The 17,110-nt window shown below is 39.3% G+C and overlaps 1 protein-coding gene across 3 annotated transcripts in view; it reads left to right on the top strand.

Moving 5' to 3' along the window:
* HECW1 (HECT, C2 and WW domain containing E3 ubiquitin protein ligase 1) overlaps nucleotides 1-17,110 on the top strand; it is a 430,092-nt gene that overhangs the window by 257,978 nt on the left and 155,004 nt on the right. For all 3 annotated transcript variants that reach the window (XM_088018231.1, XM_088018230.1, XM_028108920.2), the window contains one exon: nucleotides 15,052-15,127. In XM_088018231.1, coding sequence (XP_087874357.1) covers nucleotides 15,052-15,127 — 76 coding nt within the window. The remainder of the gene's footprint in view (nucleotides 1-15,051; nucleotides 15,128-17,110) is intronic.

Genomic DNA, 17,110 nt, shown 5'->3' with positions numbered 1-17,110 from the left:
CCTCCAACCTCACAGATTTAGATGCAAAGACCTAACTGTTGGCTCTCTTGCCTTCTTAGCTACACTTGCTGGTGGTGAAGTACAAAACCCAGGTCTGGAAGGGCAATGGATTTCAGGAATTTCATAACCCGTTAGAACAAGATTCTAAATTCAAAGAGAATACAAAGATAGAGGTTCAGTACAGGGCTCCTCTCTTTCCCTGGGCACCTTCATTTACCATTTAATAGAGCAAGGCCCCCTCCACCCCATTCTCCTACCACACTGTCGGGACCCTCGTTATGCTTCATCTGGACCATTGCAGCTGCCTCAGTGTTGTGCCTTCTGATTCCATGGGTCTCAGCCTGAGGTGCAGCCTAGACTCACCTGGGGAGCTTTAAGGATGTATGTCCATGCCATACCCAGAGGGTCCACCTCCTTGGGTCTAGAGAGGGTTGACGTAGTACAAAATCCCTTTCACTTCAGCCTCCCGGCTATGATCATGGGAGCCTTCAGCGCACAATCTAAGCATTGAACTCCTGTCCAGAGCATCACCAAGCTTCGGCAATGAGTATGTCTTCCTTTCTGAAGTAAATTTGATCATTTAAATACAAAGTTATTTACCAAAAAATTAAAGCAAATATTCAGCGGCTCTCTCTTGCCTATAGGTAAAGATCAAGTTCCTAAACATATACCACAATAAAAAAGAAATAAAAATAAAGCATAAATAAATTTAAATGTCCCAAACGTGGCGACACCAGCCTCCATTTCCTGACCCCTGCAGAGTCTCAGGGTCACCACGCTTTCCAGCTCAGGGATATGGCTGTGCTTGCAGCTCCCAGAACACCAGGCTAGTTTGCATTGCTCTGCCTTTGCTGCAGCAGTTCTCTCTGCCTACAGCCTCCTTCCTCCCCTTCCTCCCCTGGCTCATTCCACCTCATCCAGAGATACCCAGTTCAGGAGTGTCCAGCCTCCAGAGCAAACCTGGGCCATACCTCCACCTACACAATATGGAAGCAATCCATTGCCTGTCAAAAGATCAGCTCCTTAACGGAAGATGCCAAGTCCCCCACGGCACTCCAGGGCCACAGGAGAGAGATTGTGGGTGGACCTCCCTGGGTGACACACACAGCAGCCCCCTGGCCCTGCCTCTCCAAATGCCATTCTCCCCCTAATGGACTTTTGTGGCACCTTTCCCTGACTTCTTTCCATTGGCTTTCAGAGTATACCCTGGCATGGTTTGGCTTTAGTAAAAGTATGGTGTGTCAGTGCATAGGGCATATAAAATGGTTGCAGATATGTGAGGAACACAGAATCATGAAAGGATTGTTACTTAAGGGGAGGTTATCATTCAAAGAGACTAGAGAGAGAAGTTTTATACATTTATACATATGTACATATACACATGTACATACATATACATTTTTTAATATACAACGTAAATTATTCTATACGCTATATGATGTTTTATACACACATATGTTTTTTCAAAAAGTTGAGAAACATAGAATAAACTCGTTTTTAGATAGTAAGTTAGTTATAGTTCCAAATGATACAGTTAATATATTTGTCTTTACCCTCCAAACACCTTTCCAGGTGTTTTACATTTAATGCAATGGTTCCAGTTGTTAATCATGAACTGTCAATTTCTTGCCCCTACAAAGTGTCATAAGAGTCTGGAAACACAGGGAAAATTGGGGGGGGGGGCATGCACCTGCCCTGCCTTCCTCCAAAGAGGATTTCAGGTTACTTACAGAATACACAAGCATGTACTTGTAGCCAGTGAAGAGTGGGGCTCCTGGGTCAGGTGAATGTGCTCATGACAATGGTGGGCACACATTTTACAGGGGCTGATGGCTATGTGTTCAAGTGGTCCCTGCTAACAGAGGAACAAGTCCTATTATATAGTTCGTGGTTTACCAGGGGATGAACACCAGCCACAGTTGCTCAGGAGAAGTACATCTGTTGGTTCTAAGATAGGGCAGCTATTTCTCACAAGGCAAAAGAATGTGTTGAAAATGAGCTCTGGCTCATAAAGGAAATAGAGTAACGGAGGTTGTATTAGTCTTCTATTGTTGTGTAACAAATTACCACAAAGCTAGCAGCTTAAAACAGCACATATTAGCTCACAGTTCTGTAGGTCAGAAGTCCAGTACATGATGGCTGTGTTCTCTGCTCAGCGGAATGCAGATAAATACAAAACCAAGGCATCAGCCAGGCTGAGTTCTCATCTGGGAGTTCCAGGGGGAAATTCTGCTTTCAAGCTCAGTCTTGTAGGGAAGAATTCAGTTCCTCATGGTTGTAGTTCCCATTTCCTTGGTAGCTTTTCAAGATAGCAGTAGTGCATCAAACCCTTCTCACTCTGAAACTCTGACTCCCTCTGGCCTCTAGACCCAAATTTAAAAGGCTCATGTGATTAGATGCACCATATTATCTCCCTCTCTCAAAGTCAACTGTGACATATCACATCACCTAATCACAGGATCAGTCCCTGGGATTATGCAGGGTTGGTATACCAGGGGCAGGAAACCTTGGGGCCCCTGGAAACTCTTTCCTGGCTCCAGGAAACTCTTAGGCCCCTTCTTGCCTGCCACAAGGCTTAAAAGTGCCCCTTCAGTCCTCCTGGTATTTGGGGGTTGAAGATGGAGGAGGAAAGAGACAGGCCAAGCCAACTCAACCCAGAGTTCCTAACTACCTACATTATGTAGATGTTCACTCTCAGGGATGCACATGCCCTCTGAAGAAGCAGTGCTGCCACCTTTCCTTCCTCATGACCTGCCAAGTACCTTCTCTAAGTCCAGCCTTATCACAAAGTAACCAGGGAGATGCTCAGAACTCCCTACATGTTTCCCCTATCTTTTGATGGAACCCTTCCAGAAGTTCTGCCCACCCCCACCTCCCTGCCTGCTGTAGCTCTGTGACCCCTAATCTCAACCTATGACCCTTCATCCCAGGCCCATGGTCCCTCAGATCGGCTCCAAGATAAGGGAGATGTGCCCATTCACTGTTTGGGCCAAATGACGAGTGGAGAACCTTACTGCACAGTTGCTTCTATTTTTTGTTTTATGAAGGCCAAGTATTATTTACAAAATTATTAAAATAGCAGCTTGACATGAATTTGTTGGAAAACTGAGGATAGAAAAATATGGACAAGATTCCAAGTATATTAAATTAATCCAGATGAGCGTGGCATAACAGACAATGGATTTGTGACCTGAGGTGTGGATTTTTAAGAAAGTCTGGCTGAGCAGAAAACTGACCCACACACATAGAAGGCATGGAGGCAGCTTTCAGATTACCTTTGGGTCATGTCTCTTTTTCACAGCCAGCCAAGCAGGTCCCTCGATTGACCTCTTTATGCTTCACGTTCTTCACTGAAAAGTAAAGAATCAAGTAGTAGATAATCTGCTAACAATACTTGTTATACCAACACAAGGTGGTGGTATAGGAGATTCCAGCTTCTGTCACCCCACAAAGATCAACAATTAGCTATCCATGAACAGAAACAGCTCTGGGGAAGCTGTGGAGTCCACTTAAGAAACTTCAGCAACATAGTGAACAAAAATCCTGAGAATAATCACACAAGAAGAGAAGGAAGACAGCTTTGTTTGGCTGCATCACCGTCCCCTTCCCCCGGCTGACCCTGCTCAGTACCCCCAGGGATGCTGAGGGAACCCCCCAAGTTGAAACAGTTCCCCTCTCTGGGAAAGGAAGAACAAAGTGGGTGACCCCAGTCTTTTAGGGCACCACACAAAGGTCCCACTTGGATTTCACCACACTCAGACCAGCAAAGCTGAGCTGTATAGAGAGAGGTAGGAACAAGGAGGAAAAGTAGGGTCTACCAATAGCAGCATGCAGCAGGAGCAATTGTGGTTCACAGTGACCTGCTCTATAGAAAAACCCAGCAGCTTTCACCACTATAAAAGGAACTAAGGACCAGCTCAGCTGTGGCAGAACCCCTCCAGATTTTACCAGCTTTTGTCCCATAGGTACTTGTGTTTGCCAATGCAAACTACCAGATTCCCTCTTAGCTTTCTCTGCCCCCTTCCACCGGAGCCTGCCAGCCTAGGCCTCTACAGCTGTGCAAGGTTTCAAGATGCCACCCTCAAGCTCCATGGCTGACCTTCATCACTGTGTATGCCAAAAACTGTAATAAGAAACAAAGATCATCATATAATTACAAAGGGGTCTATTTATCAAAAACATAGAGCAACTATCTATCTATATCTGTATATAAAACAACACATTCTTAAACAACCAATGGGCCAAAGAAGAAATCAAAAGGGAAATTTAAAAATACCTTGAGACAAATCAAAATGGAAATACAACATATCAAAACCTGTAGGATGCTGCAAAAGCAGTTTTAAGAGGGAATTTCATAGTGATAAATGTCTACATTAACAAAAAAGAAAGATCAAATAAACAACCTAAATTTACACTTTAAAGGAACTAGAAGAAAAAAAAGAGAACTAAGCCTGAAGTTAGCAGAAAAAAGAAATAACAAAAACCCAAGCAGAAATAAATGAAATAAAGACCCAAAAAACTATATAGAAAAGACTAACAAAACTAATTTTTTTGAAAAGATAAACAAAATCGACAGACCTTTAGCTAGACTAAAAAAAAGAAAGACTGAAATAATAAAATCACAAATGAAAGAGGAGACATTCTGATACCACAGAAATACAGAGGGTAACATCTGATTACTGTGAATATTTATACACAACAAATTTGGTAACCTAGAAGAAATTCCTGGAAACATACAACCTTTCAAAACTGAATCATGAAGAAATAGAAATCTAAACAGATCAATAACAAGTAAGGAGATTGAATCAGAAATCAAAAAACTTCCCTCAAAAAAGCCCAGGACCAGATGGTTTCATTGGTTTTTCCTATCAAACATTTAAAGAAGAATTAACACCAGTGCCTTTCAAACTTAAAAAAAAAGAAATGAAAAGGAGGGGAACACCCCCAAACTCATTTTACAAGGCCAGTAATACCCTGAAACCAAAGCCAGATAAGGACACTATATGAAAGAAAACTGCAGACCAATATCTTTGATGAATATAGATGCAAAAATTCTCAACATATTTGCAAACAAAATTTAAAAGTACACTAAAGGGATCATACAATATGATCAAGTGGGACTTATCCTTGGGATGCAAGAATGGTTCAACATATGCAAATCAATCAGTAAGTAAAATAAATATTAACAGAATGAAAGATAAAAATCATGTGATCATGTGAATAGATGCAGAAAAAGCATTTGATAAAATATAACATCTTTCATAATAAAAAAATACAACAAATTGGGCAGAAGAATGTAATAATTGTAAATAATTAACTCAAATGGATTAAAACTTAAGTGAAATACCAATGTAATAAAAACTGTGTATAACAAGCCCAGAGTGAAAGCCCAACAGTAAAAGGTTGAAAGCTTTTCCTCTAATATCAAGAATAAGACAAGGGTTCCCTTCTCACCTATTCTATTCAGCATAGTATTGGAAGTCCTAGCCAGAGTATTCAGGCAAGAAAAAGAAATAAATGCATCTTAATTGGAAAGGAAAAAGTAAAGTTGTCTTTGTTTGCAATGACATGGTCTTTTTTTAATATGATCTTATATATAGAAAATCTTGAAGACCACACCAGAATTGATTGTTAGAACTAATCAGTCAGTGAATTCAGGAAACTTGGAAGATACAAAATCAACATATGTAAATCAGTTGTTTCTATATACTATCTGAAAATGCCAAAGAAATAAGGAAAAAAATAACATTTACAATAGCACCAAAAACAATTAAATTCTTAGAAATACACTTAACCAAGGAAGTAAAAGTTCTGTACACTGAAAAGTACTAGGCTTTGATGAAAGGAGTTAAAGAAGACACACACAAAAAAATAGATATTCCGTGTTCATGTAGCAGAAGAACTAATACTGTTAAATGTCCATTAACTATCTAAAGCAATGTATGGATTCAGTGCAATTTTATCAAAATTCCAATGGCACTTTTCACAGAAATAGAAAAAAAAATCCTAAAATTTGTATGGCACCACAAAAGACCCTAAATAGTCAATGAAATCCCGAGAAAGAACAAAGCTGGAGGGCGCCTGGGTGGCTCAGTTGGTTAGGCGACTGCCTTTGGCTCAGGTCATGATCCTGGAGTCCCTGGATTGAGTCCCACATCGGGCTCCCTGCTCAGCAGCGAATCTGCTTCTCCCTCTGACCCTCCCTCCTCTCATGTACTCTCTCTCTCAAATAAATAAATAAAATCTTAAAAAAAAAGAACAAAGCTGGAGATATTATACTTCCTGATTTTGAACTATACTGCAAAGCTATAGTAATCAAAACAGGATGGCACTGGCATACACATAGAAACATGGACCAATGGAAAAGAAACTAGAGCCCAGACATAAACCCTTGTATATATAGTCAACTAATATTTGACAAGGAAGCCAAGAATCCTCAATGTAGAAAGGATCGTGTCTTCAATAAATGGTATCGGGGAAATTGGATAACCACATGCAGAAAAAATGAATTAGACTTTGATCTCATACCCTTCGCAAAAATTAATTCAAATGGATTAAAAACTTAAGTGAAATACCAGCAACAATACAACTCCTCAGAGAAAACATAGAAAAAAAGCTCCTTGACATTGTCTTGGCAATGATATGTTGGATATGACACCCAAAGGACAAACAACAAAGCAAAAATTAATAAGCAGGGCCACATCAAACTAAAAAACTTGTGCACAGCAAAAGAAACAATCAACAAAATGAAAAGGTAACCTACAGAGTGGGAGAGAGTGCTTGAAAATCATGTATCTGATAAGGCATCAGTATCCAAAATATATAAAGATCTAATGGACCTCAATAGCCAAAAGACAAACAATCCAATTTAAAAATGGGCCGAGGACCTGAATAGACATGTTTCCAAAGAAGACATACAGATGGGCAACAGACACATGAAAAGATGCTCAACATCACTCATCATCAGGGAAATGCCAATCAAAACCATAATGAACTATCACTTCACACCTATTAAAATGGCCATCATCAAAAAGATATGAGATAAATCCTGGTGAGGATGTGGAGAAACAGCAATCCTTGTGCACTGTTGGTGGGAATGTAAATTGGTGCAGCTACTCTGGAAAACAGTATGAGATTCCACAAAAAATTAAAAATAGGGGATGCCTGGGTGACTCATTCAGTTAAGCATCTGCCTTCGGCTCAGGTCATGATCCCAGGGTCTTGGGATTGAGTCCCGCATTGGGCTTCTTGCTCAGCAAGGAGCCTGCTTCTCCCTCTGCCTGCCACTCCCCCATTCATGCTCTCTCTCTCTCTCTGACAAATGAATAATAAATAAATCTTTAAAAAATTAAAAATGGAATTTCCATATAATCCAGCAATCCCACTTCTGGTGTATATCCAAAAATATGAAAAGAGGATCTTGAAGAGATATCTGCATTGCCATGTTCATTGCAGCATTATTCACAGTAGCCAAGGTATGGAAACAACTTAAGTGTCCATCAGTGAGTGACTAGGTAAAGAAAATGTGAGATAAATATATAGATATATAGATATATGAATGGTATTATTCAGCCATGAGAAAGAAGGAAATCTTGCCATTTGCAACAACATGGAGGGACCTTGAGAGCCTTGTGCTAAGTAAGATAAGTCAGAGAAAAACAGATACTGTATGGTATAACTTATATGTGGAATCTAAAAAAGCCAAATCATGGAAACAGAGAGTAGAATGGTGGTTACCATGGGTGGGGAGGTGGGGGATTATGGGGAGATTTTAGCCAAAGCATACATATTTTTAATTATAAGATGAATAATGTTCTAGGGATCTAATGTCGAGCACGGGGGTTATAGTTAATAATACTATGTTATGAACTTGGAAGTTACTAAGAGAGTAGATCTTAAATGTTCTCATCACAAAAATGAAATGGTAGTCATATGACATGACAGAGGTGTTACCTAGCACTATGGTGGTAACCATTTTGCAGTATATAAGTGTATCAAATCAACACATTGTATGACTTAAGCTTATAACAATGTTATATGTCAATTATATCTCAAGGCTAGGGAAAAAATAATTTGACAGGATTTCAACAACAACAACAACAACAAAAAAAAACTGTGGCATATGCATCCAATGGATTATTCAGCCATAAAGAGGATTAAAATGCTGATAGATGCTACCACATGGGGAAACCTTGTGATGGTTAATTTTATGTGTCAACTTGACGGGGACACAGGGTGCTGTCATATTTGGTCAAACATTATTCTGGGTTTTTCTGTGAGGGTACTTTTGGATGAGCTTAACATTTATATTGATAGACTGGGTAAAGCAGATTGCCCTCCCTAATGTCAGTGGGCCTCATCCTATGAACTGAAGATCTAAATAGAACAATAATCCTAACCTTCTGTTGAATAAAAGGGAATTCCTCCTGCCTTCTAGCTGAGACATCAGTTTTTCCCTGCCTCTGGACTCAGACTGAAGCATCAACCCTTCCTGGGTCTTGAGCCTGCTGGCTTTCAGACTAGAACTAACACCATCAGCTCTCCTGAGTCTCCAGCTTGCTGACTGCAGATGTTAGGACTTGTAAGCCTCCATAAATGTGTGACCCGATTCCTTATTGTGTGTGTGCATGTGTGTGTGTACACACACACACACATGCACGCACACAACTATTGGTTCTATTTTTTTGGAGAGCCTTGATTTGTACAAACCTCAAAAACATTATACTAAGTGAAAGAATTCACAAAAGACCATATATTGTATGATTCCATTTATATGAAATATCTAAAATATATAAATCCACAGAGACAGAAAGTAAATTGGAGGTTTTCTGGGGCAGGGGAGGAGAGAAGAATGGGAAGAAACTGCTTAATGGGCATAAGGTGTAAGGTTTTACTGTGAGTCATTAAAATGTCCAAGTAGATAGAAGGGTGGTCACACAACACTGTGAATGTGTTAAGTGCTACTGAATTGTTCCATTTAAAATGGTCAATTTTATGTTATGTGAATTTCACCTCACAAATTACTTTAAATGAAACAAAAAAGTAAAAAATACATACATAAACGTACTCACATACCACATGTATGTACACACATACATATACACTATACACATACATATATATATATACACCAAAAGCTTCCAGAGAGCCAAGTTGGTATCACATGTCATGGAATCTAAAATGCCATGGATATTAAGATGCATCATTGATTTTCATACCGCCATGCTGGAAAAAGCTTTCCAATTATAATTCTAATACACATTAATGATTAGCCATACCCTGATCTCACAGTATTAACATGGAAAGCAAAGGACGTCTTAGGATTGATGAAGGCAGCTCCTGAGAGAAGGCCTGGGAAGGTATGGTACTGCTGCTTTTCAGCTTCAGTTGCTTACTGCTGGATATTCTGAAAAAGTCTGAAACCCACATGCTAAATAAATAGTTTAATTTTTAAAAATATGCTGGAAACTAATTTTTTTAAACTCTATTACTGTATTGGCCAAAGAAAACATGTCACTAGACCATATAGCCTGTAGCCTCACTTGTGCCCAGTGAGTGCAAAAGAGTGCCTATTGCAGGTGGAACCAGGCAACAGTGATCAGCTCACAGAGAGTAGAGTGAAGCACACCTCACAGACTGAGGAACTAACTGGCTAGGTGATAGTCATCCAGACAAGGAAGTGCGATCTGCACAGAATGGATTTTTTGTCCCTAATGGGTACAGGCTTGAGCCCTGCGCATGGGGCCTCCATGGGCCAAGGCATTATAGAACCTGCTTCTGATGCTTGGAACTAGCATCAAGACAGTTTGAGATAAGAGTTACAAACAAATCTAAGGCATCTTTCTGTTACCATTTGAAAGAAGTAGAGACTTAAGACTGATGCTTCTCCAAATGTAGTCCCCTCAGCTGCATTAGCCTCATCTGAACCTTGGTATAAATACAGACTCTCGGGCCCTCCCCAAATCTACAAAATCAGACCTTTTGGGATGCGGCCTGACAATCTATATTTTATGAAGCCTTGCAGGGAATTCTGATGCATGCTAAAATCAGGGACCTCAGCCCCAGAGCAAACAGAATGACTCAACTATGTCTTAGAATTTGGTAGAGTTTGTTATATCCCTACTTTCAAAATAGTCTGCACTACACAAGAAACTATGTTTAAATAAATCATTAGAAAAACTAAAAATCATCAGGGAACATCCAGGATTTGCTTACTTTCAGCTAGCATTCTCATGGGTGCTGTGCTTCTTACACAGTCTCCTCACTTTCTTCATAGAGAGCCAAATGCCTAGCCTCTCAAACATAGCAGCTCCTTGCCGTGAGTAGATTTGCTCCTGGTGTTAATATCTGCAATCCTGTGTTGCCCAAAGCAGTCAGAGATAGAAAATCATTCCTAAGTAATTAACATGTTTTATTCAGTTCACAAAATGAAAACTAGGAGGAATTCCTCATTTTCCAACCCCTCTCTTTTTGCCCATAGTGATTAGCAGAAGACCCTTGAGTTTTGGAAGCCCATGCCTTGCCTTCAAGGCAATAAAGTAGGAGCAGTGAGGACTCTGGAAGCTGGCTTGGTGACAGCAGCATCAGAAGGTAGAGAGGAGCAAGGAGGAAGCAGAATATGAACAGAATACAAGCAGAAGAGAGCTGAGCAGCCAGACTGTGTCTGAAGAAATGGCCTCACAGGGTTGAAGGACTCTGGCAGGTTCTGCAACTCATTCTATTTAAGTCAGAGGGACCAGAGATTGATTCATCCCAGGTGAATTTTGGGAAGTCAACAAATTGTTCTGAGCTCAGCTTTCACATTTGTGAACTGCTGATGAGTGAATGATGCTTAATTTGCAAACCATTAGAATGTCTAGAACTCGCTCTGTGCTTGGCACCTAATCAGCTTTCATCCCCATTACTTTTCTCTTGCCCCTTCAATGGGCCTTGTAAGTCTTCCATCACGGGTGTCCCTGGGGTTGGGGAAATTGCCTGGGCTGTGGTTGACTGTTAGAATTTTATGTTTCATTCTTTTATGCCCCTAAAGATGACTTTGCACTTTAGGTTTATAGGCCTTTCTGCTGGAGAACTTGGAATGAGTTGCCTAACCACCTAATAATCATATTATGAGGACTCAATGAGACAAATTACTCAAAAGTTCCCTATAAACATTTGTAGTATGTGTTTCTTTGTTTATTGTTTGCACTTTTGAACATTTCAGAGACTTGGAGGTAGAAATGAAACTTGGGACTTGGATTTGTTTGATTTTTTTTTAAGTTTTTTTAAGGCAGCTTGGAGGCATATCAGATTATTTATTAGACTTTAGCTTGGAGCAAAAGATATCAAGTGAATAGGAACCACTGATCTCTGATGTAATATGGAACCTGTAAGTCCCTGCTCTTGGCTGCTAATATGCCACAGCTTGGATATTTTATTATTTGTAATGCAGTGTTAGTTGGCACCTGATTTTTAAATCCACATTATCAGTCATGGAGCCCTGCACTTTTCATTTATAGGAAAATCAGAGTTATCTGGGTCAGGTAAATAAATAAAGGTTCAGTGGAGTCATGAATTTCAACTTCTGGCATCATTGTTGGTTTAATTTTTTTGTAACTAAACACAAACCTTGTCAGCATTTTAGGGGGAAGAGTCATCTACAATTATTTGAGAATAATTGTGGATATATAAATGGAGTTAATGCATCAGAATTGAGCATAATGTGGCCACACCCCTCTTGGAAATGCTGGATATGTGAGCTACATGGAGCTTTTCCAGCTTTTACCTGAGGAAAAAGAGCCAGGTCTGGGACATTCAGAGAAACAACTCAGAGTCACCTTTCACATGCAAGAGAGTTCTTTGAAAACTCCTGTTTTACCTCAAAATGCACACATATTTTACATTCAACTTTAACTCTCTTCATGTTTGTTTTTAAATTAGTTTTACCCCAATTTTGAGTACAGTGGATGCTAGCACCACGGCAGGCACGCTTGCCCCCGGGAACACTTGCCTACTTCTGGAAATGAGAGCGACCTGTCTGAGAAACCTCTGTGTTCTCGGAGACTGGAAGACGGAGGATATAGGTCAACACGCTTATCTGACAACGTGTTTGAGGCATGTGTGTTTCCACCAAACAGACTCATCTTCATGAGGTGGTACCATGAAAGGAAAAGTAGAATTTAAAGAACGTGGCAGAGTTAAGGCGGAGGGGGCCTAGTCATCACAGCTATGCATCTTCATAATGCTGAAGCAGAGGTCCCCTGCCAGGGTAAAAAGGCCCACTCGCCGCTCTATTTTTTGCTGAATTGCGTTTTGGGAGTATGCAACAGTGGTGTGGATTCATACTTACAGCCTTTAAAAGAACAGACATGAGAAAATGAGAATGGGAGTAGGAGGGATACATCAGAATTAAACCCCAGAGCCCTTCACTCAACTCCAAGAGCCTTCTCAGTAGCCATTGGGACCTTCCACACACCACCAACAGATTCGGCTTTGAATATGTTAAACCATTTGCCAAGGAGGCTTTGTTGTGGAAACATTTGTCTGTGAAACAAATAGTGACACTTCATCTGAGAGGGGGCATCAGGACCCAGCACCCAGTGGTTAGAGTAACAGCAAAGCATCACACACAAGGAAGAGCAAAGGGAACCAAGAGAAGCTGCAGACCCGAGAAGATGAGCAATTTGTTCATGTACCCCCTTCACCTCAGGTGGTTCCAGAGCGAACTACTTGGCTGAGTCTTCACACCGTTTTCACAGGCAATAAATGGAGTATTTATTATTAAATAAATGGTAAAGCATCGGTAGGTGCAACAGATTTTTTAACCTCAAACATGCCCCTGGAACTTGCCTCAGACAAGAAGTCAGGATGCAGAACCTTCCTCAGACACGCAGATATTTTTACTTCCTGGAAAATGTTTATCACAGTTACTGTTGCCTCCATGTTCATCTCATCAATCTGATGCCGAGATGACTTTGTAAATAATGTTAGCAAAAAACTACAGGTTAAGTAGACTTCTATGGAGTTTTGAATGTGTGTCTCCCCTTTGAGCTCAGTAGCTTCTGAAAAATATACATTTCTCTCTTTGTCTACAGACCTGTTTTTTGATGCCATAAAGATGGAGAAACTTTTTGTAAATACCCTGAATAGCCAACAGAGGAATATTTAAATAGGAAGAAGCAAAATATTATACTTTAAACTGGAAGGAACAAATACACTATCCTTTGTTGTGATTGCATGTTTAAACTTGTGTTAGCCTACTATGAAATGTGTAGTTTAATCCTATACTTTTTAAAAATTGGAATGCATGCACTTTAGACTTATAATTCTACAAGTCTATATTAAAAGTATAGTTTTTGTTGTGTCTTCAAGGAACTTATATTCTGAGGAGATAAGCTAGATGTTGGCATCTTTACACTAGAATTAGGAAGATGATTGTCATTGTCCTACTTTGGCAGGTACAGCAGCATAAGTGGTTGTGGCCAGCCTATCGAGAGCTCCTATGGCCTTCATCTGGACATAGGTTTGACAAAGAAGAAAAATATACATTAAGGAATTTTGATTTATTGGCCACTTCAAGAGTTAGGAGAGTGGTCCAGCCTGAGGATGCAGTTTCTGAGCTGTTTGTTGACCCCTGTTGCTGTGTGTCAGCCAGGCAATGTGAAGAACAGAGTAGGAAGAATCAGGCTTTCCAAATTGAAGGAAGATAATGCCTTGGGACCCGCCCATATTCCCAACCCACAAATCCCAGGCCATGTCTTCCTCTGATTCTTTATTATCAAATGAGGCTCTTAGAGAACAGACCTGTCTCTTATCTCACTTGATGCCATGATCCATTCCATATGCCACTGACATTGATGCTCTCTGCTGAGCAGCCCAGCAGTCCTGAAATGCACCTTGCACTTGGGTCTGAAAGCCGGCATACTAAAGAGATTTGCACATTAGCTGAAGCCAAGCACAAAGGCACACCAGGGGCACCAGCTTCAGTGTGAGGAAGTATTCTAAAAATCCCTTCGTACTGTCCTGGGCCTAAGCTGTGAGCCCCAGTGATGCCCAGTCATTACACTCATGTCTTATAAAGGCAGCTTGATGGTAACATCCAATCACACCCTTACAGCATCAAAGATACTGAAAGAAAGAGAAGCAGCCCACACAAACTATAGCAAAGAGACTTTGAGCCTAGAGGTCATCAAGTTTTCTATCTTTACCTTCTTCAGTACAGATTACCTTCTAAAAAGTGGACACTGTATGAATTTGCTTAACACTCTGATTTTAAAAATTTTTTCCTGCAAATGCAATGTATTAAATAGTAAATCTGCCTTTGAATAAATATTCAGAATCATTTCTGAGTAGAACTTTCCTAGAAGAAAATGGAAGCAAGGACTTTAGATGTTCTGATTAATACATTAATAGATATATATTAAGCAGTGCTGGAAAAGAAAACATTTTAGCAACCTGACTTGCAAATACCTACTAGACTACAGATGACCCATGTAACAATTATGTTCTGAAATTTCCCAGAAGGGCAATTAAATAAGAGAGACCTCAGAGTAGTTTCTTAATGCTATGCTCAGGCTCTTCCCTAATACATAGAATTTCCTGGAAATCCCTAGATAATAATACAGATCAGAAGAAATGGAGGTAGAGCAGTTTAACAGTGTACTTTGCTAAATGGAAACACATTATAATTACAACAGTAAACATCTATTGACCTATTATTCTATTGCCTTAGGGTCTGCTTTAATAAATAGTTTTTGCTAATTTGAATGTGAAAAGACGTCGTTTACATAAGTAGTTACAAAGAGCCTCTAATATTACAGTAATTGTGTTTGTTGATTTCCATTACTCTGAAAAATACCCCTCATCCCCACTAGGAGATCCTCTATTACTAGGAAAGACATTAGATTGCTAGAAGCTTGTTTTAATCAATGGTAGCCTAATAAAATCACAACACTGCTGTCTTTGTAGACTGTAGTTGGAGAAATAACTGTGATTAAGCATGTTTGTTTTGCAGTGTGAGTTATCTATTTCAATGCTTGTTTTGCTTGTCTCCCATTTTCCTTCTTCTTACAGATTTTTAAAAGCATTGGCTCTGATGAGACTGTCCAAGGGCAAGGAAGTCGGAGGCTGATCAGCTTTTCTCTCTCAGGTATGTTTTGCTCACCTGAAGGCCTATGGAGACAGTAAGAAGGTCAACCAGCAGTCAGGAGACCTACTTCAATTTGACTCTTACCTACAAGTTACTCCACCTCTAAATGCCTCAGTTTCCCCATCTGCTAATTTAATTCCCCATCTAATTTAAAACAAAAATTAAAAATATCTGCTCCATTTTCCTTGACCTCATAAGGATACTGGAGGAATCAATAAGTAATAGATGCTAAAGCACTTTGAGATGATGAGAAGAAAAGCTGCAATTTCACTTTGCTTCCATCGTCACTAACATTATCTGAAAATTTATAAAGTGGAGGTAGGGGAAAGCCCAGGGAGAGAAGCAGCCAGCAGACTTTGTCTAAACAAAATCTCACATGAAGCTCAATTGGTAAAACAGATAAAAACCAAGCTGCTCAAAAAAGTACATTTGTGGAAAAGTCAGTGAAAATCCAAATAAAGTATGTAACTTAATTAATAGTATTTAGTTGAGTAATCTAATTTTTTAGTTTTCATAATGTATCATAATTCTGTAATATATTAACATTGGGGCAAACGGGGTAAAAGATATGTTGAAAATCTTTGTACTATCTCTGCAACTCTTCTGTAAAATTAGAATAATTTCAAAATAAAAGTATAAAGAAAAACTGAGTTACCCTGCCTAAAATGATATACAAAGCTCAGAGCCCTACACACTAAAATCCATCCTAAGTGGTCTTTGAGGAGACACAATAGCATGAACCTCTAGGACTCTATTGAACACAGTTGGAAAACTGTTGCCTTAGCTTGTTATCAACCAACAGATGTTGCAGACCATGAATGTCAGAGATCTAAGACCACAGAAATTAAGTACATGAGTGTCCTTGCATTTTTCATGTCTAAGTGAGCCCCAGTAAAGAAAATGTGTGCCTAAAGAGCCACTGGTAAGCAATTAGAGCAAGATTGCAGGATACAAGGTTAATAAACAAAAAGTCAATTGCTTTCCTATATACCAACAATGAACAAATGGAATTTGAAATTAAACACACAATGCCTTTTTATATTAGCACCCCCAAAAATGAAATGCTTATATATAAATCTAACAAAATATGTACAAGGTCTATATGAGGAAAACTACAAAACTCTGATGAATGAAATTAGAAAAGAACTAAATAGAGAGATATGCCACATTGATAGGTTAAAAGACTCACTATTGTCAAAATTTCAATTTTTTTTATAGAATGCAATCCCAATTAAAACCCCAGTAAGTCATTTTGTGGATATTGATTAAATGACTCTAAAATTTATAGAGAGAGGCAAAAGAGCCAGGATAGCCAACACAGTGTTGAAAGAGCAGATCAAAGTTGGAGAACTGACTTACTTAACTTCAAGACTTACCACGGCCATGGTAATCAAGATAAGTGTCATATTGGTGAAAGAATAGACAAATAGGTCAGTGGAACAGAATAGAGTATTCAGAAAGAAACCCACATAAATTTAGTCAAGTGGTCATTGACAAAGGAGCAGTGGCAATACAATGGAACAAAAACAGTCTTTTCAACAGATGGTGCTAGAACTACTGGACATCTACATGCAAAAAAAAAAAGAAGAAGAAGAAGAAGAATCTATATCCAGAACTTACATACTTCACAAAAATTAACCCACTAAAAAGCTATTAGAACTAATAAATTCAATCAAATTGCAGGATACAAAATCAAAATACAAAAATCTGCTATTTCTTCACTAATAATGAACTCTCAGAAAGAGAAATTAAGAAAACAATCCCATTTATAATTGCATCAAAAAGATTAAAATACCTAGGAATAAATGTAACTAAGGAAAGACAGACCAGTACACCAAAGACAAGAAAACATTGATGAAAGAAATTGAAGAAGACACAAATAAATGGGAAGATAGTCTATGCTCATGGAGGAGAATTAATATGGTCAAAATGTCCGTACTACCCAAAGCAATCTACACATTCAGTGCAATCTCTATCAATATT

Source organism: Eumetopias jubatus, unplaced genomic scaffold (assembly GCF_037043125.1).
Source record: "Eumetopias jubatus isolate StellerSeaLion01/CBP00866 unplaced genomic scaffold, mEumJub1_p1.0 scaffold_14, whole genome shotgun sequence".
Classification (NCBI taxonomy): domain Eukaryota; kingdom Metazoa; phylum Chordata; class Mammalia; order Carnivora; family Otariidae; genus Eumetopias; species Eumetopias jubatus.
Note: the sequence above shows the minus strand (reverse complement) of the source record. Positions and strands in the feature narration are given on the sequence as shown.